The sequence below is a fragment of the Electrophorus electricus genome, chromosome 3, assembly GCF_013358815.1.
Source record: "Electrophorus electricus isolate fEleEle1 chromosome 3, fEleEle1.pri, whole genome shotgun sequence".
NCBI classification, from domain to species: Eukaryota; Metazoa; Chordata; class Actinopteri; order Gymnotiformes; family Gymnotidae; genus Electrophorus; species Electrophorus electricus.
Window position 1 is genome coordinate 6327355 of NC_049537.1, and position 26739 is coordinate 6354093.

Sequence of the window (26739 nt, forward strand, 5' to 3'; positions counted from 1 at the left end):
TCTCACATAGATTTAATTATTTAATCTCACACTGTTAAACATGCTTTTGAGTGTGGAATTGTTTACTGATAATAAATGATAACTGGCAGTGATGCATCAGAGTAGGGAAATTACTGTTAACAGGAAGGATAATAGCAAGGCTCATGAGAATTTTTTAATTGGGACATCAGATATTTCATACGGTTCTTGGAGAGATACACAAGTACACAACTGAACTCTGACAATTTAATCCCCATCTTAGGCAAAGAGAGCTAGAAAAGTCATCTTTCTGTATAACTCGTTTTTAGAATATTTTGGATATCTTTAAAGCAAACATTCAATTGTATTAAATATATATTTGAGGCATAACGTAATAAAGATTTGGCCAATACATAATTTCAAATGAAATATAAACTAGTATGTTAGACCTGTGGAACAATATTCAGAAATACATCATTGCAATAAGGGTCAGAATTTAAAAGAAAGAAATGGCAGCCAATTTCTAGAATATGTTAAAACCATGTAGCTACACACTGATCCTGAATCAGTATTAAACCAGAATTCTCAGGCATTTCATTACCAATCAAACTAAGTCAGAAAAAAATAAACTGTTCCCATTTGCTAGAGTGCACTGCTTAAGTTGTTTCTTCTTGTTTTGATTACCACAGGCCACAATACCAGGTTGATGTAGATAAACCACACCTCTCTGCCTTAGCTTGAAAACAGGAGGAAAGACTCCCTCATAAATCTACTCAGTCTAAACAGGATGTCTAGCTGGCAGTGAGTAATAGGATGCAGGCTGGCATGGTCGAGCGTGAGGAAAAGAGTAAAACACAGGATGTACTTAAAATAGGCAGGGGGGCTGCTACTTACTGGAGAAAATGGAACAAGGGAACATTTCCCTCAGTTTCATTAGTAAAATGCATTTTTATGTATTACCCAAGCAATGTTTAACTTTCTTGTTGGATGCACAGGTAACATTTGAGCTGGTGTGAGCTTGATTTGATGGCTGTTATCTGAAATGTTCAATAGTGTCCTTTTCTATATGCTTTAAAAGTCACATTTGATTACTGTGGATTTCCTTTATTTTGTGCTTTTATTATTCAGATGCTTCATATTAAACTTTCCTTAACTACAGCGAAAGCCACTCACTTCAAAGCCATTCTCCCGTGAAAGATTTGGCACACATTTTTTCCACACCTGCATTGCATTGCATAAATAAAAACTGCTTTACCTGCTACTGAGTGTGCCCATGCTTTTCTTATTGGTCTTTATGTGTCACAGTATGAGTCATACTGTGACTTTGTGGCATTTTCAAATCACGCCCAAGTCAAATCTTCTTTTGTACCCCAACATGATAATTTAGCAATTGCTTTAAAGAAAGAAAACATTTTTAAAAAGCTTTATGTTGTGTGACAGCAATGAAGACTCAAAATGCATGAAATACACCCCATTATAGTAAATATTGCCATAGTCTTCTTTTAGTATGGTCAATTTGAGCATTGCTATCATTAGAAAACAACTGATATGGATGTCAAGATTATACAAATCTCAGTCTCAGATAATATAGATATATCTAAACCAATTCACAATTTCTGAAGTAGATTTAAGAAAATTACAGAATCATTACACAGAAGCTTTATTTTGGGGGGAATAAGTCTTTAATATAAAAACATGACCACTTGTGCTCCTACAAATATTTTAGTGCACTTAATAAAAACTTTCATTATCATAGTTCTTTTCTTCCTTCATTTTTCAAACAATGTCAAAGTGATCAGACCACAGGTAACTGGCAGTTTACAAATGACCAACTTAGCTAAATAAAAAGAAATGACAATAATTAAACATTTTTACATAGATTCCATTAGTTAATCACATCTCTCTAAAAACCTCATCTTTAAAATAGTAAAATAAAGTTAACAGTGTAAAACCTGTGTCAATCATTTTGGTTGATTTTCCCTAGTACACATATACATAGCACTTTTAAATGAATCATAAAATACTCCATAAAATAATTTTACTTCACATTTTATGACCCAATACAACTTACATTGAGTGGTCAACATTAATACAACTGGCTACATGATGACTGTTGTCCTTCTCCACACTATGTTCTTTTAGTGTTAAAAATCTTTATGGACAGAACTCTGTGACAACTAAGCTTATATTGTAGCAATAATTTCTAATGAAAATGGCACATCGGTAAACAAATGTATGGCATATGGTGAGATTTTTCTAAGTTACATTTATAGATCATTTTCATTATGATGTACAATCTGAACTGAAGAATACATCATTCATCTTGAACACTAAACTTAACTGAAATTGTATCCACTTTATACTTGCTGCAATTGCACAACTCGTCTTTATGTAAAATTGCCTTTGTAAACATTGTTTTGTGTACTGCATGGCATTACACAATGCATGCACACTAACTGTGTGTATGGGGGGTGGGGGGTGGGGGTATACACACATGCACATATATGTATTTTTGCCAGAGAGTAACAATGTAACAATTTGCAATGTATTGTAGGTAAATATGCAGAGGTTGTAAGAATTGCCATGTAGTACAGAAGGTTTCAAGAGAAACAGGACGTTTCGGACAGCACTTTGCCTGCACAACTCCTGAACCTTTACGCTGAAAATATATGGGATTTTAAAAAGGTACATGGGTGTATGATTGAGCTGTTTGGAGACTGTCTGGGGTGTAAAAAAAGATTTGCCTGACATGGGAAACAACCCTTATTGAGCATCAGGAGTCAAAGGCTGCTTACTCAAACAAGAGGTCTGGTTGGGGTTTGTGTTGGGACATTCCTCCAGTTTTCCCCCCATCCCACTCTCATATCTTTCCACTGACCGATGCCTCATTACTCTGATTCTGCAAACCTGCCATCTCTTTGTTGATTATTGCCATGACAAACCCAGAGCTACTATGTAGCCCTATAAGCTCATGGATACAAATCCTTTTCTGTTGCCAGACCTGGTCTGAGGTTTTGGTTTCAAGTGGAGCCTGTCTCCTTCAGTCCTACTTTATGTGTCACCCTGGATGGCCAGGCCTGCTGCAGCACAGTAATACATTAATACCGCTGATTTGACTTGCGAATAAGAAAAGCCAAATTACCCTTCCAAAAGGCTGCAGGCATACCAAATGGACAGGATGCAGCCACAACGAATCATAAATATGCTGATCAGGTTGTATGTGTCTTCTAGGGGAGTGAATACCTTAACAAAGCCATTTCTATTCTTCAAGAATTCAGTCCCTACATTCCTCGTCTGTGCTGCGCATTCATTTAGCATGTTGCAAGTGACTGCTGATACACAGGTCAAACATGCCCTGCAAGAGTACAACCAGTCACTGTTAAAATACAAAAAACCCTAATCACTGCCATCAGGCATTTTATTCGCTATAGGGTTCAACCACGTCTAGTGGTCTTGCTCTTACAGGAGGGACTCGAGATTTACACGGGGGGTGGGGTGGGGTGAATTTGTAGTTTTGATGGTTACAAGTGAAGCAAGATGGACAAGGTATAAAAAAGGTAGTTTTTTGGCTACAGAGTGCATGAACAGCATCAGAGATATTACAGCATATGAAATGTGCTCACTTTGGTTTCTACTGATGAACTTGTGGTTTCAAACTTTTACTACAAAATACATAAAAATAATCTCTGAAAAGGCTAAAGGTATTGACAAATTATGTATTTTCAGGAAATTAAAAAAAAAATCTAAATTAGTTATTTTTCCAGTTTAAAAAATTAGAGCTATAAAATAGTCAGACTTTATCTGTGGTGATACACTAAAAACAATAAACACATTGTAATACATACACTCTGGTTCAGTGAAAGATTATGAAGACAAAGCCAGTTTGTGGAAAGGCATGTAGGGTTTGTTTGTTTGTTTTTTTTACAGTGTTGAAGCTCGTAGAATCAGCACCACTCAAACAAGCTTTTCATAGAGAGGTCTACTCTCCATGAGATCCACTTCACTATTACACCTGGGATGGGAACTAGGTTGTTTGGAAATTATGTACTGACATGTACCTCAGACATTTACTGACATTGTCTTCAAGCATGTTAAGAAGAGCTATTCAAACGAAAGAAGGTCTGGGTGGGGTTCCTCATTTTCCATGCTGGACGTTCTCTTGGAGCTTTTGAAGTCCACTGAGCCATTCTCAAGGAGATCACCTTCACTCACGCTGATGCGACAGACTCCTTTACCTGGACATGGTGTGGAAGCCATCCTGGCCTCAGTGCCCATCAGTTTCTGCTTGAGGTCTAGGTTTTCCTTGTGGATGAGGTCTGGAACAGTGAGCAGCAGCTGCAACTGGTCTTCACCCATGGCTTCACATTCTTCGAGTCCATCTGCTGTCTGCACAGGATTTATGTTAGTGGACTGACCTTTCACCTCCCATCTGCTCTCCTTGCTTAGCTGGGTTTCTAGAGGATTGTCAGTTCCTGATGGTTTCTCTGGCTCCAGATTGGGCTCTTCAGGGCAGGCATTGGGCAGGCTCTTATCTGGGGAGGAGAGGAAGGAGTCGGACATCTCTGGGGAAGCTACCACTGGGTCTGAGGAGATCATCATATCCTGAGTGGTCTTCAGAGCCCGAGGAAGACGCTTCTTGTTGGTGGGAGGGGGTGGATCCAGGCGAGGGAAGGAGTCCAAGGAAATGTGACTATGAGAAAGAACAGAAGCAGAAGGGCTGAAGATAGAAGGTTAAACATTGAGCTCCACACAGCACAGTACACTGCAGCTGTATAATTATCACTATGAATCCTATAATGGGTCAGATTAAAATATATAGGCACTATGTAACTCTTCAGGCAAACTAAGAGCACATAAAAGTGAGAAATGCACTCATTAGACAGCGCACATAAATAGTTGTTTGCCAACTAGTTGTGAAACATTGCAAGTCAGACAAACCACCCCCAACACACCAACATGGTCCCTTTAGGGGTGTTTAAAATGATGGCAGAGAGAGTTTCACTGGGATTTGCCTGAAAACGTTTCTGACTGGCACTACCCCATCTCTCATTCTCTCTCTCAGACCCAACCCCCACCCAAGATATTAGTCGCATCTACAGTAATGAAAGACTTGCTTGCATCCCACGTTCCTGCTTTTATGTACACTCCATGAACAGGTGATATGATGCACCAGTGAAATGACCCTCTAAGAGACAGACAGACTGCTGAGTGATGCCATGTCACATGTTCCCCTGCAGGGCAGCCTATTATAGAAGTACTGTCTGGTGCAAACATGAAAAGACAATTCAAGCAGCTACATTTGAACACATACTGAGCTTAAGAAAGTCTTCCACTGACTCCCTACTAGCTTATTCATACACTTAATGTGGAAAAAAACATGTCATACATGGTTAAGACACATCAGTTATTCTTTTAACTACCCATATTTGATGTCAGCGTTTCAGGCTGCTTCTATAATGAAACACATAATGATCCTCTCTGTCTGTATTCAAATCACACAAGTGTGTGTCTTATGTGTGGGCAGATAATGTTACCTGTTTGCAGTGATGCTGCAGTCCATGTCTGTGAGGTTGGACCACACCAGGTCCACATTCCTGTTGACCTTGGTGACGCCGATGTCTCCCAGGTTACTGGGCTCCCTGCGACGCAACAAGTCGTTGACCTTGGCTCCAACAACCTTGCCCAGGTTCTTCAGGTGCTGGCCGCCGCCACCACTCTTCTGGCCCGCTGGGCTGTGGGAGTCCGGGCCTCCGGATGGGCCACTCGCCCCAGGCCGGCGGGTCGGTCCAGAGCCCTGCCTGGAGCTCTGTCTCAGCTGCTCCGCAGCACTGGAGTTCTCAAACAAGCTTTGGTCAACTGCAGATTGGAGAAGCAGAAAGTAGATCAAATCATTGACCACGCTTTACAGAGTGGTGCTAAATTACAAATACAATGGCATTTGTAAGACCTAGTATGTTTCTATTGCTTTCCCATATTTTAAAGGGTTTGGGAGATGAAAAGATATATTTAGAGGGTTTCAAAGGTCATGATTTAAATTGGCAGGGAAAACTATAGATAACACTCTTGCAGAGGAATTTATAATATGATGTTCATACAAATGCAATATGAGAGTGAAGGACACTACAATGAAAGAACAACTTAAAAGAACCAACAAATGCAAAGTAATATTCACAACAAAGTTCAACAACAATGACATGGCAACAAACTTAACAACACTTAATATGCAGAATGTGTCACAATGTTTTGGATTCAGTCTTACCTCAAACCATTATTTCTCGGAAAGCATTTGGTGAGACACAGGACATGTCTTAATAATCACATGTGTACACACACACGCACACACACACACACACACAAACAAGTTGCTGAAACACATCTGCACTTTTACCCGTACAGGTACAACACCGACAGAGACACTTTACCTGTATACAGCAAAGTAAATCACAATGAAAAACTTACATTTCAAAGGCTGCCAGTAGTGCCTCTCACATAGCCACATAATGGAGGAGGAATACAGAAGAACAAATGTGCCGTAACAAAGGCCATGAGAGGCTGACAAAAAGCACCTGACATTCTGACTACAATTCAACACATTAGAAGTCTTTTAGGAACCATACAGCATGTATTGTGTGGCTCTAATGTACAAAGGCCATCTGTTATAGCTGTAATTCTCAGTTTTTTACCCTGAGCTCCTTTGAAAATTTGCTGCAAGATTTCTCTCCAGGGCAGAAAAAGCATTCTCATTAACTTAACCCAGTTCCTCCAAACATGTAGGATGTTATTTTGTTAATAAGACTAAACTACAGGAGGCTCTGTACAGAGCATATCAGGGTATGCGAATATTTAACAGAAGATACATGGAAATACTATAAAAACGAAAAGACAATTGGCTTACATAAAATAATCAAAGGATAATTTTAAGATTTGGTTTATAATTTTTTAAATGACATTTTAGCTGTTAATAAATTATAATGTAAATTAGGAAACATCAGAGCATTCCACAACCAAATTACAATGTTGAAAATACTGTTGTTGTTTTGTTTTTTTTTACAAAGTAGTGCTACTAACAAATTTCTTGTTTTCTGAAGTGGGTTCATCAGGCTCGCTCAAACCTGCATTTTATATGCACTCATGTTCAGAGCCTGCACAAGCCCGGGTTACTGCAGCACTCACAAAAAGCCAAAGAGTTTAAATCAACCCTACGTGCAAGTGCTCTTTCCCCAGCCCTGTGTCGTGACCTCGGGAGGCATGTCTCTGATGGCTGAATCACACTGCTTGTTTTCTTTTTAAGAAAGCAGATAATCGACAACTCGTTTAGATGAAGCCTGGCACTTTTCATCCATTGTTTTCTCAGTTCTGTGGGAGTCAGCCGAGTTAAGGGCCTGTTGTTTCTTCTAACCTTTTAATACTTACAAAGAAATCAGAGAGAGGGCTATGTGGGGAGGCAAAAAGTGTGAGAGAGAGAGAGAGAGAGGAATGGATAAAAAGAGTAGTAATAGTGTGTGGGGGAGAGCTTTCTTGGAAGGATTAAGCATCTGAGGACAGGGAGTGCGAGTAAGTGTGACAGAGACAAAGGAAATAAAGCAAAGCAGAGACAGAATGAGCGTGTCATGTTGTCAAGCTCCCACTACAGCAGCAGAGCAATGATGAGCAGAGGCAGCCCTCCTCCACAGGGCCTGGCTGGCTGTGCTCCAAATGTGCCGCTCTGGGCTTCGCTTCTACTGGAGGCTCCAGCCCAGTAGTCTGGGCCACTGCCCTGGCTGGGAGGACCTCCTCTGGGCTTATTTACAAACCCCCAACTACTCCTGGTCTCTCTCTGTGGGGCAGGGCAGGAGGGGAGAGCTCTGAAACAAACTGCAGCTGGGACAGTGTAAGCAGAAATCCCACAGGGCCACTGCTTATGACAGATGCTTGGCTGGTCAAAGGATGTAGCAAGACAGGATGATTAGAAAGTAAATCTCAAAACCATATTGGCAGCATCTGGAAAGGAAGTTACTTGTTACTTGCAAAGGGTATGCATTTATTAAAAACTACAGCCTATTGTAGCTTGTCATTTTTAAAGTTTAGATGTAAAATTTGATTAAATTAGAATATTTTGGAGAACAAGATAAATTGCCAAGCTCTAAGAGGTCACAAAGAAGCAAAAAAGAATAGGAATGAAATAAGGTTTTATTGAGCCAAAGCAAGACAGTAAGTGCATTTCCAACCCCTATAGACACTGGCTACATGGTTCCATTTTGATAAAACGCAATGTAAAATTTAAACACACTCCCCCGAGAGAGGAGATTAATAACACAATATCAGGTGTGCCACAGTGAGACAGAACTCGTGACTCCTCAGCACCACAGGATGCCCTCTTATCCACCATCCCTGCCAAGTTCACAAGCACACTCAGACCCTTCTTACTGTTCAGTCAACCCAATTACACAGGGTCATGAGTTTGCAGCTCTGCTCATACACAACCACCAAGTTCCACAATGACCTAATTTTTCTTTAATCTCACCTTGACCAACCCATATTGGATAATTCATGTATATTAACAAGACAAGTAGGTTTATTAGAGAACAGACTATTCTCATAATGATTTCAATATGCGTTTCAAAGTGATACATACCCTTTTATCCTGCAGGTACTTAGTATAGAGCACCAGGATTTCCACTAAGACTAGTTTATAGGTGTAGACTGACTTGATCTAGGTCAACAGCACAGACAGGCATAAAGGAGTAATGTTTGCAGAAAAAAAGGAAACAAAAAAGATATATTTAGAACCAACTTGGTTCAAATTAATAAAAAACACCCTTTTTTATTAGTGTCACTATTAGGTTGTAGAAAGGGTGTTTAAAGCGATGCTTATTTTACTGTAGAACCTTCATCGGTATGTCACAGTGGTTGTGGGAATCTAAGTATGAACAGGTTTAGGTGGGTATGTATTAACAAGGTCAGTCTGTAGCAAGTCAACATACACACACATCTCTCCCAAACAGAAAAACAACAGAAGAAGCAGAAACAGTTCTCACCACTCTGACTGGCCTGATGGATACCCAGGCTGGGCAGAGGTGGGTCAAACATCAATATTTCACTAGGACTCTCTTCCTGCATATAAATCTTTAACTCACGGAATGGGGGTAGGGAACTGAAATTACGTTATGACATTTGACTCAAACACAGCTGGGTCTTAGCCATATGGGGTCAAAAGGTCATAGTGGGCACTCCATCATGAGTTTATAATGAGATTATGAAGACAGTGATTCAACCTTATCAGGCCTCTCATTCTTCCCTCGCACACAAAGGTGCTCTGGCTGAAGATCTATCTGGAAAATAAGATCCTCCTGTTTACACCTCTGTGTTGCTCAGGGAAAAACTCAGTGCTGCACCACTGGGCACTGTGACTGCTACACAAAATTATAGACATCTAGGAGCCCAACAGGAGTTAGAACTCTCACCAAAGAATAAGAGATGAGGTTCTTTGGTCGAACAAGGATGCCGCAGCACAGGATACAATGTATTACAAGGCAGACTAGGACAAAGACGTGCCTTGCTCATCTGAAGATGCTGAAAGATGTCAGCCTGGCAGGGCAGACCACGGAGAACGCCCAGAGGACACCGTCTTGCCAGGCATGCCTGAACACCTCCATTTTCTTCTGACATCAAATCAATATTTCATTACATGATTTGCCCCGTCTGTCAGTGAATGCTATCTTATGCAACAAGATGGATTTTGTGCATATTTACTTATGGTTTGAGGATGAGATTCTGTTTCAGATGGACCTAGGTGACTGATTAGAAAAGAAAGATGGTGCAGCAAGCAATAAAGTACCTGTTTTGTCAATTCTGTAACAGAGCTGTTTTTTTCTCACTTGAGAAAATGCGCATAGATTATGGAGTATGAAATATGTGTAACAACTACTCACACCTTTATATTACTCATAACGAACACGTCAAACAAGCTTCTGGGTACAGCCTTTTCAAGAACTTGATCCTGAAGTAGCTTCATTTTTTAGAACCAGGAGGAAGTCCTGCATAGGCAGCAGCCTTGTGCCCCATAGAAAAGGCTACTGGGCTAAAACAAGAAGTGGGATAGTTCTAGAATTCCAATTACACTCTGAAGCTACTGGTAAGCTTGCCTCTCTGAAAAGAGTGTGGATGAAACAGTAATTCTCCAATGTGTCTGCAAATCTAAAAGAGAAAACCCTCTGGATGTTCAAACTAGGCTTTCTTCAGATGCATCTCTGATGTGATGGGATTCTCTATTGATGGAACAGTTTTACTTCCAGTCTAGAGAATACAGACCTTGATGGACCCAGACTTTCTCTGCAGGGACTATCTGGAGCACAGCATGACTAAGATGAAAACTAATGAGACAAAGTCCATAAAAATCCATGCTCCCTTTAATAATTTTCTTACCTATTTACTGTATCTTTTAAATGCCTTCTTGTAACCCAGGCAACATCAATCTCATAGCTTTTGCCCTGAAAGATTTTCAAACCAAGTCTTGCCATGAAAAAACAGTAATGCCATGAAAAAAACTTGAAAATGACAGGACATGAAGACGTGCCATTCACTTTTTTGTCATTGCCCTGTTGCTCCAACAAAAACAATATTTTCATTTTCCTCTATTGGAGAAAGAAAGTAACTAATTAGGACTTCACAATTAATTGTAAATTACCTGAATTTTTTTGGCACTGCAGTTAAATCACTGCAAAAGGACATAATTAATGCGTGCCATTTGCTGGTATGCATACTGCACCACAATCAAGCATTCTTATTTACATAGATTAAGACATGTCAGTAGACCTAATGAAACACAGGAATGCTGACTGTATGCGCTGACCATTCAGATTGCTTTATGATCTATGCACCTCATAACAACTGCATTTCTGCAGTGTGCACAGTGATGTGTTGTAATGTCAATCACAGTTAATATTGCCCAGTACTTTATCACAAAAAGTAATGACTGCTTTTCAATTACTATATCCATGTAGTCCTGCTAGTATTTAAAAACTGTGTAAATAACTGGGAAAATGTATCATATGAGGAAGGTCTGTGGCGTAAGACAGGGAAAATAGCAGTAAATCAGAAAGTGACAGATGGCAGAGACATCCTTGACAATTACCTCAAAGGCCAATGAAGATGCAATTCTGTCAACACTTAGTCACATAGCAACTATGCTCACCTTGGATGGCGACAGCTTTATAAGCCTATATTAATGCACACCACTGCATCCCTGCTACCACAGAACCAGAAGCCATACTCAAGCATTCTCATTCAAACATCTCATTCAAAAACACCAGCTTGCTTGGTTCAAGTCTTTTTCTCCCACCCACCAATCCATATCAAAAGCAGATATTTAACTGACTTTATCTGATTTTCAGTGATTTCTATTTTATCACAAGACATAATTAAATAACCAAATCTTCAACCAGAAGTGTCTCTCTTGTAATCTACAGTGAATCCACTTTTCATTACTGCCAGAAAGCCTTGAAGTGCTTGTTCAAAGTTCCACCTGCCTTAGTAGGGTCCCTTACTGTGCAGTACAATTCTGCAGGACACCAGGGTTTGGTCTGCTGCTCTCATACCCACCCAGTCGCCGTGCAGAAGAGGGAGAGGGCACATTTTACTTTTCATAAAGGATTAACTACATCCGATATCAACTACATGAGCTTACTGAAATTTGGACACCTGACTGGATAACATCAATGATTCAAACTTGCTAACTGAACACATTTCTTATGCCTTGCAAACTCTAAACCCATTTTTCCCCAGCAATGTTTTTTTTGTTAATGTTGTCTGCCATTATATACTTAGTGTGATAAAACAGCTTTGTGTGACCTTGAAAAGGAGAGGAAGAATCCACTGTGTCCTGGCCCAAAGTGAAATATTAAATGAGGTAGAAGGCATCATTCTCATGGATTTGGAGTATCAGGAGTGTTGTTTCTATCTCTGTGCCCTTGACACAGTTTGACTCAAGACTGACTTGCCATTAATTACTCTCTATTTATCAGCCTGCCTGGGCTTCCAGACACCAACTCTGTATGAGCGTATAAGCAGAAGGGCACCACATATCTCAGAAGTTATTCAGACCAGTAGTGTAGGTGATAGATCAGACACTTCTATGTGTTGTTTATAGTAAAAAGTGGGGAGATTGCAAAATATATATATTTTTAAATAAATAAATAAATTTAGATAAATACACCAAACTCCACACAAAAATCTCAGAAAGGTCAAAAATATATATTTGCAGAGGACCTCTGGAACGCATAATATACAACAGGAAACAGAAGAGTGGAGGCTGACATCTCTCAGATGGCCAGCTAATTGGATTCCTTTATCTTAAGAGTTCTGAGGCCTTACCACCCTCATGGTTTAATTATCTGAACATATTTCTGTCCTACAGAAAAGACCTTCTGACCATTGGTTTTCCAGGTGGTTGTATTGTTATATTTTCATATTGTTATATATGTTATACTGACCTAATATCCACAGGTGGTGGAATGGACTATGTATCAATGTAGAGATGCATTATTCTGTGCAGTAACAAAACCACAGCAGTTGTAAAACTAAGATGACAGAGTTTCAGACAAGCGTGTATAAAATGTCTTTTTTGGTCCTGTACAGTTACTGTATAATCATCTCTGCAAAAATAACTATACCTAATAACTACTTCTTACAGACTGCAAAGATCAGACAGTAGCAAGCAGAATCTAAACTGATACACTTTTACCTCATTCAGAATCTCACCACATATAAGGTTCAGTGTATAGTTAGCACTACTTTGGAACAGTGTGGTGTTTTTTTGAAATTATGACATTTAGTGGTGCACCAAAACCGCACAAGAGGATTAAAACACCTGCCTTTATGTCAGAGAATCAACAATACAGGCAGGTCTTTTAAAACGTTTTAGTCTTACAACAAGGACAAATGTCTAGCACAGATAGCTTCTAGCTATTAGCGGACTCCTCTGCTACACAGCGATCTCGTCCTCCAGGCAGTCGGAGGGGCCGTGCTGGTTGAGGACATTGAGGAGGCGCAGCGTACTCTCCTCTTGCAGCGGCCAGCTGTCACGCTCGTCACTCTCATCTGTATTGGACTCGTACTCGGAGGCGATGCCTGACTCGCGGAACTTAAGCAGCTCCAGGCTGCCAAGGGGCTCGTCCCTTGACGAAGGCGACGCCTCCTGTGAGGAGGTGTCCGGACTCCTCTCCTGCTGGGGGGGCCCCGGGAGAAAGCGGAAACACTCAAACTTGGCCAAGGCTCGGCCCCTACCTAAAGGGCTGCCAAGGGGCAGGGAGAGCTGCGTGCTGTCAGTCAGCGGCAGGGTTGCGTCCTCGGGGCGTGGCGTGCTGGGGTCACAGATGACCGGAGGCACGTTGGAACGGAAAGTGATCTCCAACAAGCTGTCTTGGGATCCCACTGAACAGATACAGCAAGGAAAGAGGAAACTATTTAGCTTCATGAGCAGTACACACAAAACATGTGTAGAAACCAGACCAGTACAGTACTGCATGAGGCAAATTTGTTCACCCAACATTTATAGATTTTCAATATTTTTAAAACAAATGAGTGATTTTGCATAGTGATTTATTCTGAGGTGTGATGGATATGCAGAAGTGAAACTGAAACTTGTTAAAAAGCAAAGATCAAATCTAACATTTTATAGAAGATAGATGCCCGAAAGCATTAAATTTTCCTTTAACTCATTTCAAAATGTATTGACTAGAATATGCTATAGATGCTACAGATATGCTAGTCTTCCAAGATAAGGTAACACTATGAAACAATTTGAGTGAAGATGCTAGAAAGGGCACTGGCAAAACCTGAGTCAACAACTGTAAGACATTTCCTCTACTCATCTTTATCTCTGTTGCTGCATAAAGCTACAATAAACTGTCCCATCCATATGGAGGGGATTGAGTGCATTCCACTAGTTTCTGTTTTAATGGACTAATGTGTGTCTGCATTAGGGCAGCAGAACAATCACGCTGGAAGCCACAGAATGCATATGTTTTATCATGTGTTGGCTAAAGTGAAGGATGTGACCTCACAGGGTGATGGACTGTGGGAGTCTCTACACTGCTTTTTGAGATGTAATATGGAGCCTGATGGTCTGTGATAGTGGAAAAATGAGCAAATTGGAAATATCTGAGAGACATAACATGTTTGCAATAAAGAGAAGCGGTGTTTGTTTTTTGGGTTTTTTTTTTTTTTTTTGGAGAGGTTTAGAGTTACGGGGGTAGAACATAAAAAGAAAACTACTGTATAAGGAGTGAAAGAACAGACATAGCCTGAAGGAGAAATAGATGTATGAGCCAAAAGGCATTTATCCCAGGGGCCTCCAGAAGATGAGCATTAATTATCACTGTACCAGATGACCTCTTTAATCTCATACATATTAGAGAATCTTAAAGGTATGACTGACTGAAGAGCTACTCTGATTTGACTGGAAAACAATTCCTTTGGTATAATGATGTAATCCTTTTAAAGATGATTCAAGAATTCAGAGGACTGGCAGCATCAGGCAAATGAGGCATGAAACATCATGCATGTGTGAGAAATTTGATAAAAAAAAATTTTAATCTATTTATTTCAGCATGCTGACCCCCCATTTATTTAAGAATTTATACATTTATTCCACTCATTTATTCTGTTAATACAGGTATATGTATTTACTCAATTCTGTTAATACAGATGTGTGTGTGTGTGTGTGTGTGTGTGTGTGTGTGTGTGTGTGTGTGTGTGTGTGTGTGTGTATGTGTGTATTTATTTTTGCTAGATCATGTTTTGCCTGCCATACAGGCAGGCAGAGGAGGACATGGTTCAGTGGTTCAGATATCCGGCTGAAAGACACAAGAGGGGGTAGCGGAGCAGGGAGAACGGAACGGCGGAAAGCCTACTCACTTGAGCCATGACCAGCCAGCTTGACCTCCAGCTCCTGGACCTGCTTGACCAGCACGGAGATGTGCTGAAGGAGGTCCCTGTTTTGCAGGAGCAGCTGGTGCACGCGGGCCTGGGCTTCGATCCTGGCTGCAGCCTCTGCAGAGAGCTGGTCCTTCAGCAGGTGAACCTGAGGGAATGCAGAGGGATTTGACTGAAATGCTCCTGTCGTATGGAACGTGTGCCCGCTCAACTGGGGATATACTAAGAAATATACTAATATTTCTTACAGGATATTCTTATGCAATGTGCAGTAATGTTGCATCATAAAAGCCAATACATCCCACATTTTAAAATTCAAAACATCAACTCAGTATTATGTGTGATTCATGTTTAACACACATGCACACACATGTGCATGTTTGATTCGAGTCTCACACATGCACACACACAAGCACACACATGTGCACACACATACATTTAAGGAAATCAAGACTGGGCTTTAAAAGGCCAAAACGGATGATTGTTGATGCACAATTTTTGAAGAACTCCTCATGCATAAATTCATGCTATGCCCATTCAAACAATGTGCTAAGAACAGTTCATCCAGTTAGGGAAGAAGCATAAGAATGCCAAAAATTTTGCAATATCTACCAGTACATCTCAAGACTCAGACTGCATCTCAAGACCCTAATCTGTTCAGGAAGAATAGGCTGTTTATCCTAACAGCGGGAGGTGCCACACAGTTAAATGTGGCCTAAAATCTACTAAAGAACCCACTTTCCTTGTATTTGGATCTCATTCTTCAATCTGAAAAAAAGTTATTTTCTACTTACTCCTACACCATAAGGACGTAGATAGTTTCTCCCCCATAACACCACTGACGTCAACCATGGCATTAGTGTATTAATGAATGAAGCTGAAGGACTAGTATTTAGATGAAGGACACATTGTGTGGGAAGTCAGGACAAAAAGGTTACACTGCTGTGGTTGTGAAAAGCAAACCTGGCTAAAACCTTTCTACTATATAATAAACAAGCCACTTCATTATGTCACCTGTGAATCAGTCACGTATTCTTGATTAAAGCCTCTGTCTATAGGCCTATACACACAACTTGTATAAATTAGTAAGACAGGGCACTTCTTAAATGGAAGCGAGCTTTTCATTAATGCACATCAAAAAGCCTTCAAGGTTCTGATTAGCTTTGACACTTATACATAAGCTAACACATCCACAGGAAGTGTGAAGCATGTTGAAATTCTCCTAAACTCCAAAAAATTATATAAGGTGGTGTTTGTTTATGAACTGAATAAAGTGTAAAACAGATTTATCATTCATCACCATGGCAGCTAAATCAAGGATCAGATTTTGGCATTGCAGCAGTTTAATTTAATGCAAAAAGCTCTGGGGAAAGGTTAACTTCTGCACTGCCAGTAGCACCACCCATCCAAACATCAGTCCTGTTTGGTTAGACAGCAAAAATATCACATACACTGTTCTGGACATGTATCCCATTTACCAATCAAATGATAAGATAGCAAGCATGAGGAATGAAAAACTATGCAGCCTCAACATGTCACTAGGTATAAGATATTATTGGTATCCTGAAAATCCAGAATGGTGAACACTAAGCTAGCTGTCCTGACTTGATTATGCAGCTGTGTCCTTCAGGCAACCTACGATGTGACATGCCGATAGCCAGAAGAATCCATTCCCTGTTAGGATTTCTCCCAAACACTGTGAGACCATCAGAGGGCTCTTAAAGGGGCATGGCAGGTTCATCCTACACCATATGGGTCCCGAGTGATGACCCAGCACAGAAAGTATGCAAGAAATTTACCATGCAGTTTTAAGAACACCACACTCCCCAGCCAATGATAGTCAGCTGTCAGAGGCAGAGAAACAAGTTGGGAACAGAGCAAAACAGGTAATAATTATTAAAAAAACTACAAAAAAAAAAAATCCACCACTACAAACACAGTCAGCTTAGTACAGATTTAGTAGCTTAAGTGTTTTTTTTGTGTGTCTCTGTGTATGTGATGGAGAGAGAGAGTGCAAGAGCAAGAGTGTTTACATCACACAGTGATGGATACTGTAAAGGTGACATGAAAACCTACACATGACATACATTTCATGTTCTTACCTTCAAATCTCCCTCTTGGTAAAGCACATGTAAAATTATTCATCATTCATTATTCCCTTTTTAAAACTGCTCAGATTTTATGATATCAGTTGAATTTGTCTTAAAAGTAAAAACAATTCTTAAAAACCTCACTGACACAGTGACTTATCATAATTACACAGTGTCAATGAAAAGTTAAGAATTAAAACCTGAGAGTAAGCTGCTGTTCTTTTCATTCCAAACCTTCATGTACTCAGGCATAGTCATTTAAAGTGACAAGTAATTAGACCTGATTTTCAGAACTTACATTTTTTTTTCACAAAGGCAATAATTTTAGCCAGTTTTCCCAAGTTTAGCATTAATTCAACCAATCTGCTGCCTCCGAATAAAGCCACCTGTCTGTTTTCAGACTGTAGCTGAGGTGAGCCAGGAGCTCTGCATGCCTGGAGGAGAGTGATAACTGCTCACTTCTGCCTATTTGACCCAACAGATGCCCTCGATCAGCTAGCGTGTTGGGCATGTACTGACCGGGGAGAGGAACTCCATTCTCATCTCTTCCCACCCATTGAGCCCAGATGCAGATCTCTGACTCTCCCAGCCTTGCTCCTTTTTACTTTCCTATACCAGAGTTCTTCTCCATTCTTCAAGCAATACCAATATGGATAATGAAAGCAAGCTCAAAATACAGATCATACAGCACATCAGGCCCATTAGACTCAAATGGACAGCAGACTGCTGGCTACTCTCTGAAGACAGAAACAACTTGCGCAGGGCTATACACAAATGACGACTGCCCATTTAGTAACAAATATTTTCAATTATAAGGCTGAAAAATTATTCTCAGCTGTTAAAACAGTATTTTTAACAAGAAAATCATTTACTATTTCAAAAGAATCTGATGCAAAACAATCAAATATACATCAACCAAGGCTTTCCATATACGTATGATGTTTTAACTTTTTCAGGTTAATGATGACATCTTTATTTTTCAGTTATTCATGTTATCCTTCCAGTAAAATGCAGGCTTGCTCTAAGAAGCAGCAAATTTGATCTTGTTGAAGAAATACTTGCTCTTTCCCAGCTGCCACACACATTTAGACCTCATTAACAGCTCAACAAAGTCTGCGGGACAATTCTCAACAGGGATCTCATCAAACTCCTGCTTGGCTGGGGACTTCAATGAAGAGCTCTCCGTGCTCCCCTTCCTAGTCAGACGTGCGTTGTGAAGCTCTTGGGACTCATTCTGGGTGGGAGCAGCGGGCCGTGGGTCCAGATTGGGCCTCCTCTGTCTGCATGCACATAGGCACTGACAGGTAGGAACAGAAGCCATGCACAAATAACCTTGACCAGGCTAAATACACAAACATGAGAGAGAAAAGAGCTTGGTTTTGCTACTTAATGGAATCAAGCCAAATGATACAAATACTCTGCTGTAAACTAGTATAAACAAGTATAATTTGATGTGGTCAAGGGTGAACAAATGCTGAAACATTCACCCACATAAGGACTCACAACAGAACAGCAGCGATTCCAGTATATAATGTTTTAATGAAGGACTATATTTTGGCAAGAAGCTTGTTTAACCTTTAAAAGGTCTAATTACAAACCACTCTAATGTGCCCAGGGCAGAGGCCCAGAGCCCCTGTGCCGTTTAATATAATAAATGAACGGAACTCATGCAGGAACATGATTAACACGATGCTGGCCCGAGTTATCCAACCACAGTGGCAACTGAAGAGCACTGAGAAACAACAATTAAGCACTATAAATATGGTGTGGGAGAGCTAATCTCAGCTAAATGCCTCTGTGCTTCAGATTGAGTGGGAGTCCGAATAAAAACGTCTAAGCCTCTGCCAATGCTAACCAGTGGTCCAACGTGCACAGAGATCTTTTCATCACGCTTTTCTTCAGCTAAACAAAATGTGAAATGAATGAATAATTAGTGACTGATGTCCTCATGCTGCTTGGAAACACAATTCAAAGCTGCTGGCATTCTTTGCAGACTGTTACCTTCCCAACACTGAAGGATGCAACCAGGACTTGTTTTCAGCAGCTGTGTGGATCTCCATGCTGATGGGGAGGCTGTGGCAAACGTCAGCGAGCCATGCTCTAACATCCAGAAACACCAGGGGGTACTTGTTAAAAAGAAAAAAAAATCCTCCAATCTTCTGCAGATCAAGATCCCCTGCCCTCTGTGCCTGCCTTTTGCTGAATGGACATTATGACCCTTCTTCGTCTTCTTGAGCACTTGACTCATTTCCGACTGAGCTCAATAAAGGCTCTGAGAGGCCAGACTGCTATGCCAGCCAGCCCTCTTTGGGGCTGAAATGCTAGGGGCCTTATGTGCCATTAAGTTCTCCAGCTGTTCATGCCCCTGTGCAGTGTGGGATCATTTTTTTTTTCGGTCTGGATTACAATGAAGGAAGTGCAGTCTGAGGTCAAGACAACTCACGGGGAGAGTGAGTCAGGGGGGAGTAGGGATAGACAGAGAGAGAGACAGAGAGAGAGAGAGAGAGTGTGTGTGTGTGTGCGTGCATGTGTGTGTGCGCGCGCGCGTGCGCGCGCGTGTGTGTGTGCATGTGCGCGCACCCCTCAAGGTCAGTGGTTAGAGGAGCAAAGCAAAGGCTTTGCTGGAGCTGCTGCTGATAAAGAAATGCAACTGTAAAATACGTAAAACTGTAGTGTAACTTAAAACATATTCTTTTTATACTTTAAAATCCCATCCTTTAAAACCATCTATCTGCACTTCAGTGAAACCCCACCTTGAAGAAGTACACTCCAGTCAGCATTATACAAGGAGGAAAAATCTGAACTGAGTTGTCTATGACATTAAGTAATTGCACGTAGTGTAAACTGAAGATAAACATCTTTTTGTGAAGTGCCGACTCAGGATAAGCACCTCATTCATCTTCTACTCTTCATTATGTCTGATCATTGGTGTTATGTTTTTGCTTGCAGAGCATTCAGCTGACCCTTAACGACAAGAATTTGCATAGTGCAGAATGTGCATGAGCAAAAAATAAATAAATAAATAAATAAATAAATAAATAAATAAATAAATAACAGAGTGGAGTTTTCTGCTCTTTGATTTCAGTTGCAGCTCGGTTTTTGGCCTGAGACCTACTCCAGTGATGACTGCTGTGTATTATAGCCCTGCTCTTTGCAGGTCTGTTGGGCATGGCTGTAATTGCCCCAGCAGTCTTCTGATTCTCGTACATGGAAACCATATAAAAATGCATATTGCCACTGCAGAGACCAGGTTTAGTGTGCTGTTGTGGTGCAGCATCATGCAGGCAGGCTGCCCCTCTCACCTGGGCCACAGCCACTTGGGTCTGCTGCTGCTGCTGGGTGAGCTGCTGTTGGAGGAGCTGGAGCTGGTGGTGCACGGAGAGGGGCGCACCGGCAGGAAGCTGGTCCCCCGATGGGAGCAGCATCTTCGGAGAGGAAAGCAGGATGGAGGCATCTTCAGGGAGCTGTAGAGGAATGATGGAGAAAGAGAGGGAGAGAGAAAGAGAGAGGAGATGTACTTAGATCACACAGGATCACACACTGTAGACGCCAGTGACAATTGGGAACTACAGGCATGAGTGGACAGCTGCGTGGAAGAAATCAGAGGATGGATGAGGGAAATTTGTCTTCTTCTCAACAAGGGTTGATGGGTACTGCACCAAAACAAATTGCTAGGACCAGGAGGGTGAGGCCTGCTGTTTGATGGACAGGTAATTCCACTCGGTTTCATTACTGCAAATCTGGGTGTGAAGTCTGGTGCCTCACTGACCTTCATGGCACAAATTAATACAATATGTAAAACTGCCTAAATTCACCTGAAAAATATTTTCAAGATGACATCAATCAGTGGTAATGAAAAATTAAACCATGGCCTATATTACTGCTAAACTGCCTATATTTCTGCTAAACTACTCTGGCTTATGATCATACCAGACTGACTGCCTTGTATGGTGCTGCTGTTTCGTGTTGGACAGACCCTTTTGTGCTTCATTCAGCTCATTCACAATGGACCATTCAAATCACCTTTATGTACCAAGGACAAATCTGCACACTATTGAACTACTTTTCCTCTTTCTCATGAAAAACTGTAAAGAGTACTGAATGAAACCTTGAAACCCATTGAATCTTTTCTGAATGTTTTCAGCATTTGGCAAAACGTTATGCTTCTTCCCTTTCATTACCTTTTTAACTTTGTAATAACTTTGTAATGCAGTAAGAATTATAACCTGTGTGTGTGTGGGTGTGTGTGTGTGTGTGTGTGTACGTATGTATATCTCTAGGCAAAGGTTATTCTTCATCAGAAAACATGGTGATTTTGTGCCAGTGTCTTGTTATTGCAGGGGGGCTGGATACACGCAGCTTTGAGTACTGTGCTGCAGTCATTAGTGGCTTCAGTGGCAGCTTCTGGTTCAGCCCGTGCCCCTCTGGGGTTGGATATGAACCTAGTAAAGCTGGTCAAGGGGTCGTATCGGGACCTCATAAAGCTCTCTCTCAGAAATGATGTGTTTCCCTGTTAGCACTACTAAAGGCAACACTGCAGCTGTTATCATCTGAATGCTAGGCCAGTCAGAGCTGGTGCATTAATTAGAGAAGGGCCTCCAGTTTTGCAAGGCATGCTGCGGTAGAGCTGGCGACAGTCACTGGGGCTAGGATTGGATACTCTTTCTCTCCATCATGCCTTGCTTATTTATTTTCCCCCAAAGGCCTAAGATGTAGATGTAGGAACCTCCCACATACTGGAAGTGAGCATGTCTCTGTGAGAGAAGGAACAAACTGTACTAGCCAGTGGAGTGAAAATGGTTTTCATAGTGTCAAGACTGTTCCACTTGGTCAAAGCATAGAAAACGATCCTGTTGGAAAAATCCCGGCCTTACCAAAGGTGGAAAAATTATGATTTAGTAACAAAAGGGCACAAAATTTACTATTTTTTTTTTCAGCTGGAAATGTATGTCTTTTGAGTCTGATATACAGTGCTGTGGTCTGAAGTATAATCATATTTCTATACAACAGAGAATTTTTTCCTCTGAAAGCCTTGGCAATTCCACTTTTCCATCTTGAACACTAAAACTATAGCAGACTTGGTGCAGCAGCTCAGAACCCTTATACTCTGAACACCACAATGCTCTTCTAGACTACTAATGCAGTGCATTCAATTAGAGAAGTGCCTCATGCTTCTACACCCAACAGATGGCCCCACATTTCAAGGTTCATATGTGCATGGGTTCATACACATATGCTGCATATGTGTGCACACATGCACACAGCCATACACACATGCATGCTTGCACCTGCACATACCCGCATGCACATGCTCACCCACACACCTCCTCTAATACTCTCCCAATGGTGCTAAAAGTGGGTTCTGCAGGCTTGCCACCATTCCTCATCTTCCCATTAGGATGAGCACCAGCAAGACAGCAGCAGGGCAGCCATGGTGCTGGGCGAGCATGCTGATGAGACTGCGTTTTTGTTAGGGCATTGTATGCAACAGCTGCTTATGTGGGCAGAATGCTACATTGTAAACACCATCTGCTCCCACAGACAAATGAGCCAGAGGTTGTGACTTTCTGCATACCCATGGCCAGAGGCCCTGAAAGCAGGGCCAAAAAACAGCTGACTATGAAAGTTAGTTGCTATGAAACACTGCCTGGCCAAAAGCTAGTCACCTGCGAGATACAGCCCGCCTGGGCATGCTACATCACCTTGAATAAGCATCATTCATAAATTTAAATTCATCTGAACTTTTCAGGCTAATGGCTTTAAAGCCTGAGTAGTCCCAGGCGCCATGCCTCATCTACAGTCTAATGAAAAACATCCATTACTGCATTAGGTGCTTGGCAAACCATTGCATAGACTTTGTGGACTTCTCATGCTGCATTTTTCATTTTAATTAATTGACCTCTCGTCATTAACAATACTTTGCTTGATACCTGCTGAGTGACAGGTACAGAGGCATACGGAACAGGCTGGAAGCACCACTGTCTACCCTCCCAGAGAGGAGACGCTGCTCGCTTGTCCATCAAGCGTGCTGCTACCCTGATGCATTTGTTATCTTGTAGCTACTGGTCTGAGGACACAAGCTATTCATTAGCCCATGAAAAGACTGATAGATGACCAGACAGAAACAGAATGATGGAGAAAGGAGCAGAAAGAGGGATCCAGAGAGAACAGAGACAGAGAGAGAGGACCACAATATCTGTGCAGAGGCGTAAAGCAGATAGAAGAGAGCACTGTCACCCACAGACAGACTGGAGGGCAACAAGATGCATGTTCAAGACAGAGGGCTTCCAGGAGGCTCCCTTGGAGCTGAGAGGCGCACTTTTAGAGGGTACTAGAGGAGCTATAGACAAGGCCTGAGGAAGTCCAAAGCTGTGCTTAACTGAGCTTTGCAGAAAACATTTTCTTCATACTTGGTGTAAGTACACTGAACTATTCACCTGAATGGTAGTATTTAATGTTCTTAATATTCTTAGACTCCTCCAGTTTTAAGTGTTGTGATTGAGACAGTAAGGTAGTAGGGTAGTAAGTAAGTTTACTGCCTGAAAGATAACGTGTATGGGTGCTGCCCGCAGCCTTCATCACAGGTGGTACTGAGTCAACTGGGGATTTAATTTAGTACTAATAGGTCAGATCACTAGCATTCCCTCCAGCATCACTCTGATGTTGACAGGGACTTGTGGCACATTGTTCAATGGAATGAAGTCCAGTACTATTAGGAGTGCTCAGGGGGTAATGAGGCACAGCCTGTCTTGACTCCCCTTCTGTGGGAGCTGCATCACTTACTAAGCCATGCATTAACCAGAGGCTCCCACTCAGACTTCCACTTTTGTCGCCTACCTTCCATCAGGACAAGAGCTTTTATGAATCTGCAATGTCTGTAAGCCATTTCTGGTTTCAGATAGGAAATTGGAGACATTTGAGAAAAAAAGTTGGAAATAAAAGGAATCACAGGTGGTAAAAATGTATTTAAAAGGAGAGGTAATAAAACACACTGCAGGGTATAATAAAAACAGAAAACTGCAAATATTTAGAAACAAATGCTAAGGTATAGTCCACTCAATAGGGGCAGGTTTTATGGTTTCATTTTACAAAAACTCATTCTGCCAGTTTAGTCAGCATGTTCCTGTGGCGTGGCCAGAGAAGAGGGGGCAAAGGAATGATAGAGCTCCCACTCTCAAATTAATCTAAAACCCTGCTCTCTGTATACTCTGGTCAGACAGCACGCTTGACCCCAGGCTGCCAGGTGATGTTCCGACACATGTAACTGCAGTGAACATGACCATTTCTGCAGGATTTACAATGGTTATAGTTTTTTGAAACTTTTTATTCTGGTTTAGTTCATTGATTATATACTGAAAAAATACATTTCTGAGATTTGCACATTCATGTTTATTTTCATATTTATAAAGGATAACTATATTTATTCATATGAGTGGGGCTTTAAATGGAATATGCTGTTTAATACTGAATTAGTTAGAGAAAAATAGATTTGCAAGAGAATGGAGACAATTTTTTACCCTATTTTTACCATACATTTCTTCCCTACATAATGCCTAAAGTTTGTAGAACTCACACATCACAACATAGTTGGTTATGCATAAAATTTAATTTTATATTCAAACTCAAATTTATTTAAGTTAATGAAACAGATAGCTAAAATATATACAATCCAGTAGTCCATACATTCCATTGTTCTTTGGGGAATAGCTATACAGTACTACTGTACTACAGGTGTGGACCACTAAAATTTTGTTTTTGCCTGAGAAAAAATACATTAAATTAGTAAATACAGCAAATCCACTGAAACAGCTTATATGAGCACAAATTTGTTCCTCGTGTTTCTTGCAGCACGCTCACTGTTCAGTATAACTATTAATTAAATGTAACAGTACATCCAAAACCATTCTTAAACACTCAGCCTTCAAATATTTAAATGGCATAATTACTGACCCAAGCTCATTTCAGAGGAACATTTTCATTTTAAAAAATAAACTCACTGGAAATTGACTCAAAGCAGAGGTATATTTAATTTAGACTCAAAAACAAAAGTTCGCACACCCATTCTGTTGTACTACAATTTATAGCACCATTAAGACAGGCAGAGAGGGTGATATAAACCTAGAGAAAGCGGCCTGGGAAAAAAGGAGCACTATAGCCTGCTGTCATAAAAGACCCAATTAAACTTTCTTTTCACCAAGTTAACACAGCATATATATTGTTCTCTACATTCGATCTGCTTTGTGGATTCTAGTGAAGACTCTTGTGTCCTTGAGGGGACCATATGGAGGACACTCGTCACAGTCCCTTTCTATAGCTCTACCATGAGACACACTCACTGAGACACACAAGCCTCACTAGCCTCACAGACACACACTCTTCCACTCTTGCACTGGTTCTTACATCTGAACAGCTGGCTGCCTGCAAACTGTTGATTTAGATTGCTTCCTAGACATTCTTGGCCCTGTCAATCTGGACCATCCATCTTTCTGCAAAGAAGCCCATGTGGCAGCAATTGGGTAAGAGGGGTGTGATGGAAGGGCAGGGAGAAAGATGGGTGACTTTGATGGACAGTCAGCTGTGTCCTGCTGTGATTAGGGCATTCTACGAGCTGTCAGTCAATATGTGCCAGGCATTGCCACACCCTGCCAGTGAAGCGGGAATGCAGAACTGAGAGGAACTGAGGTGTGCTGTGTGGTTAGAGTGTGGTGGCTTTTAGGTGATCAGCTCTCAACAGCACCAAAACAGGATAGTTTTATACAACAGAAAGTGAACACACAGGACGTAATGCATGTACAGAGCATTAGAAACACATGTAAGAGTGAAAAGGGCACAGTCTCTTAGAGTTTTTGTGTAGCAGTGTTGTTGGTGCAGTGGCTGTGGTGTCTAACACTGAAACACTGAAACCTTTCCACCAAAGGTAAAATGAAATTAAATATCTCAGTAATACAGAGGCACTTTTATAGCTTTATGCTGGAGGGTTACAAAAAACTTTATTTCTTTTTAAAACATCCCATTTGTTTATAGTCACTCTCTAGTCCACTATATTTCTTTCCTAGAACACATCTATTATCTGACTGTATGGATGAAGGCCAGCACACACTTCCTGTAGAACCCTTGTTTAGAAGGACATTTATTCTGCCCCTGGTTCCTCATTTCAGTTCTGCCTTTTCATTGAACCACCTCACACAGCATTGTAAATAGGTAAAGACGGTTTTATACTGTATAATTACAATGGTCTTATAGGACTGTTGCATGTCACACTGCACAAGATTCTACAGCTGAAATTTGGAAATCAAATTCCATGACAGACTGTGCAATCTCCCTTGTGCTGAAAGTCTGTCGATAAACACACAATGCTAGAAAATTGCAACATTCTGCATTTGTCATCCATATGTGACTTTCTTCTCGTCAATAAAATTGGAAGTCCCACACAAAACCTTCAGACCTGGAGTGGCAGTGTGTTTCCTTGGAAAAACAAGGCTCCAAAATATGAAGAAGGTGAATTTCAGTGGAGGCAAAAGACATTTCCTCTGCATCTAAAATTCCACAAAAGCTTCTTATACTGAGTTCGATGTGCTTTGTTTTCATTTTGCCATGCTGCTGTTTATTTGTATTTGGCATGCAAATTGTGCATAATTCCAGGCTGCTTTCTATTGGTTGTTTTTAAATGTGCTTCATAGCAGCAGTCACACTGCAAGATTTTGGAACAAAATTTCTGACACTCCCAAAAGATAGTCATAGGCTGTCTGATTGGAGAAGCATTAAATCGGTCACCATA

General features: G+C 41.0%; 1 protein-coding gene across 5 annotated transcripts in view; it reads right to left on the reverse strand.

The window, feature by feature from the left end:
* Window positions 1-1621: 1621 nt before the first annotated feature.
* The window catches only part of nos1apa (nitric oxide synthase 1 (neuronal) adaptor protein a), a 75773-nt gene continuing 50655 nt past the window's right edge, over window positions 1622-26739 (reverse strand). For 3 of the 5 annotated variants that reach the window (XM_026998818.2, XM_026998819.2, XM_026998820.2), the window contains 5 exons: window positions 20264-20425; window positions 14854-15019; window positions 13222-13368; window positions 5493-5814; window positions 1622-4648 (listed from right to left, as the gene is read on the reverse strand). In XM_026998818.2, coding sequence (XP_026854619.2) covers window positions 4060-4648; window positions 5493-5814; window positions 13222-13368; window positions 14854-15019; window positions 20264-20425 — 1386 coding nt within the window. In that variant the 3' untranslated portion in view covers window positions 1622-4059. Of the gene's footprint in view, window positions 4649-5492; window positions 5815-8109; window positions 13369-14853; window positions 15020-20263; window positions 20426-26739 lie in introns of those variants that run through there. The other 2 variants (XM_026998823.2, XM_026998821.2) reach the window with 1 other exon arrangement.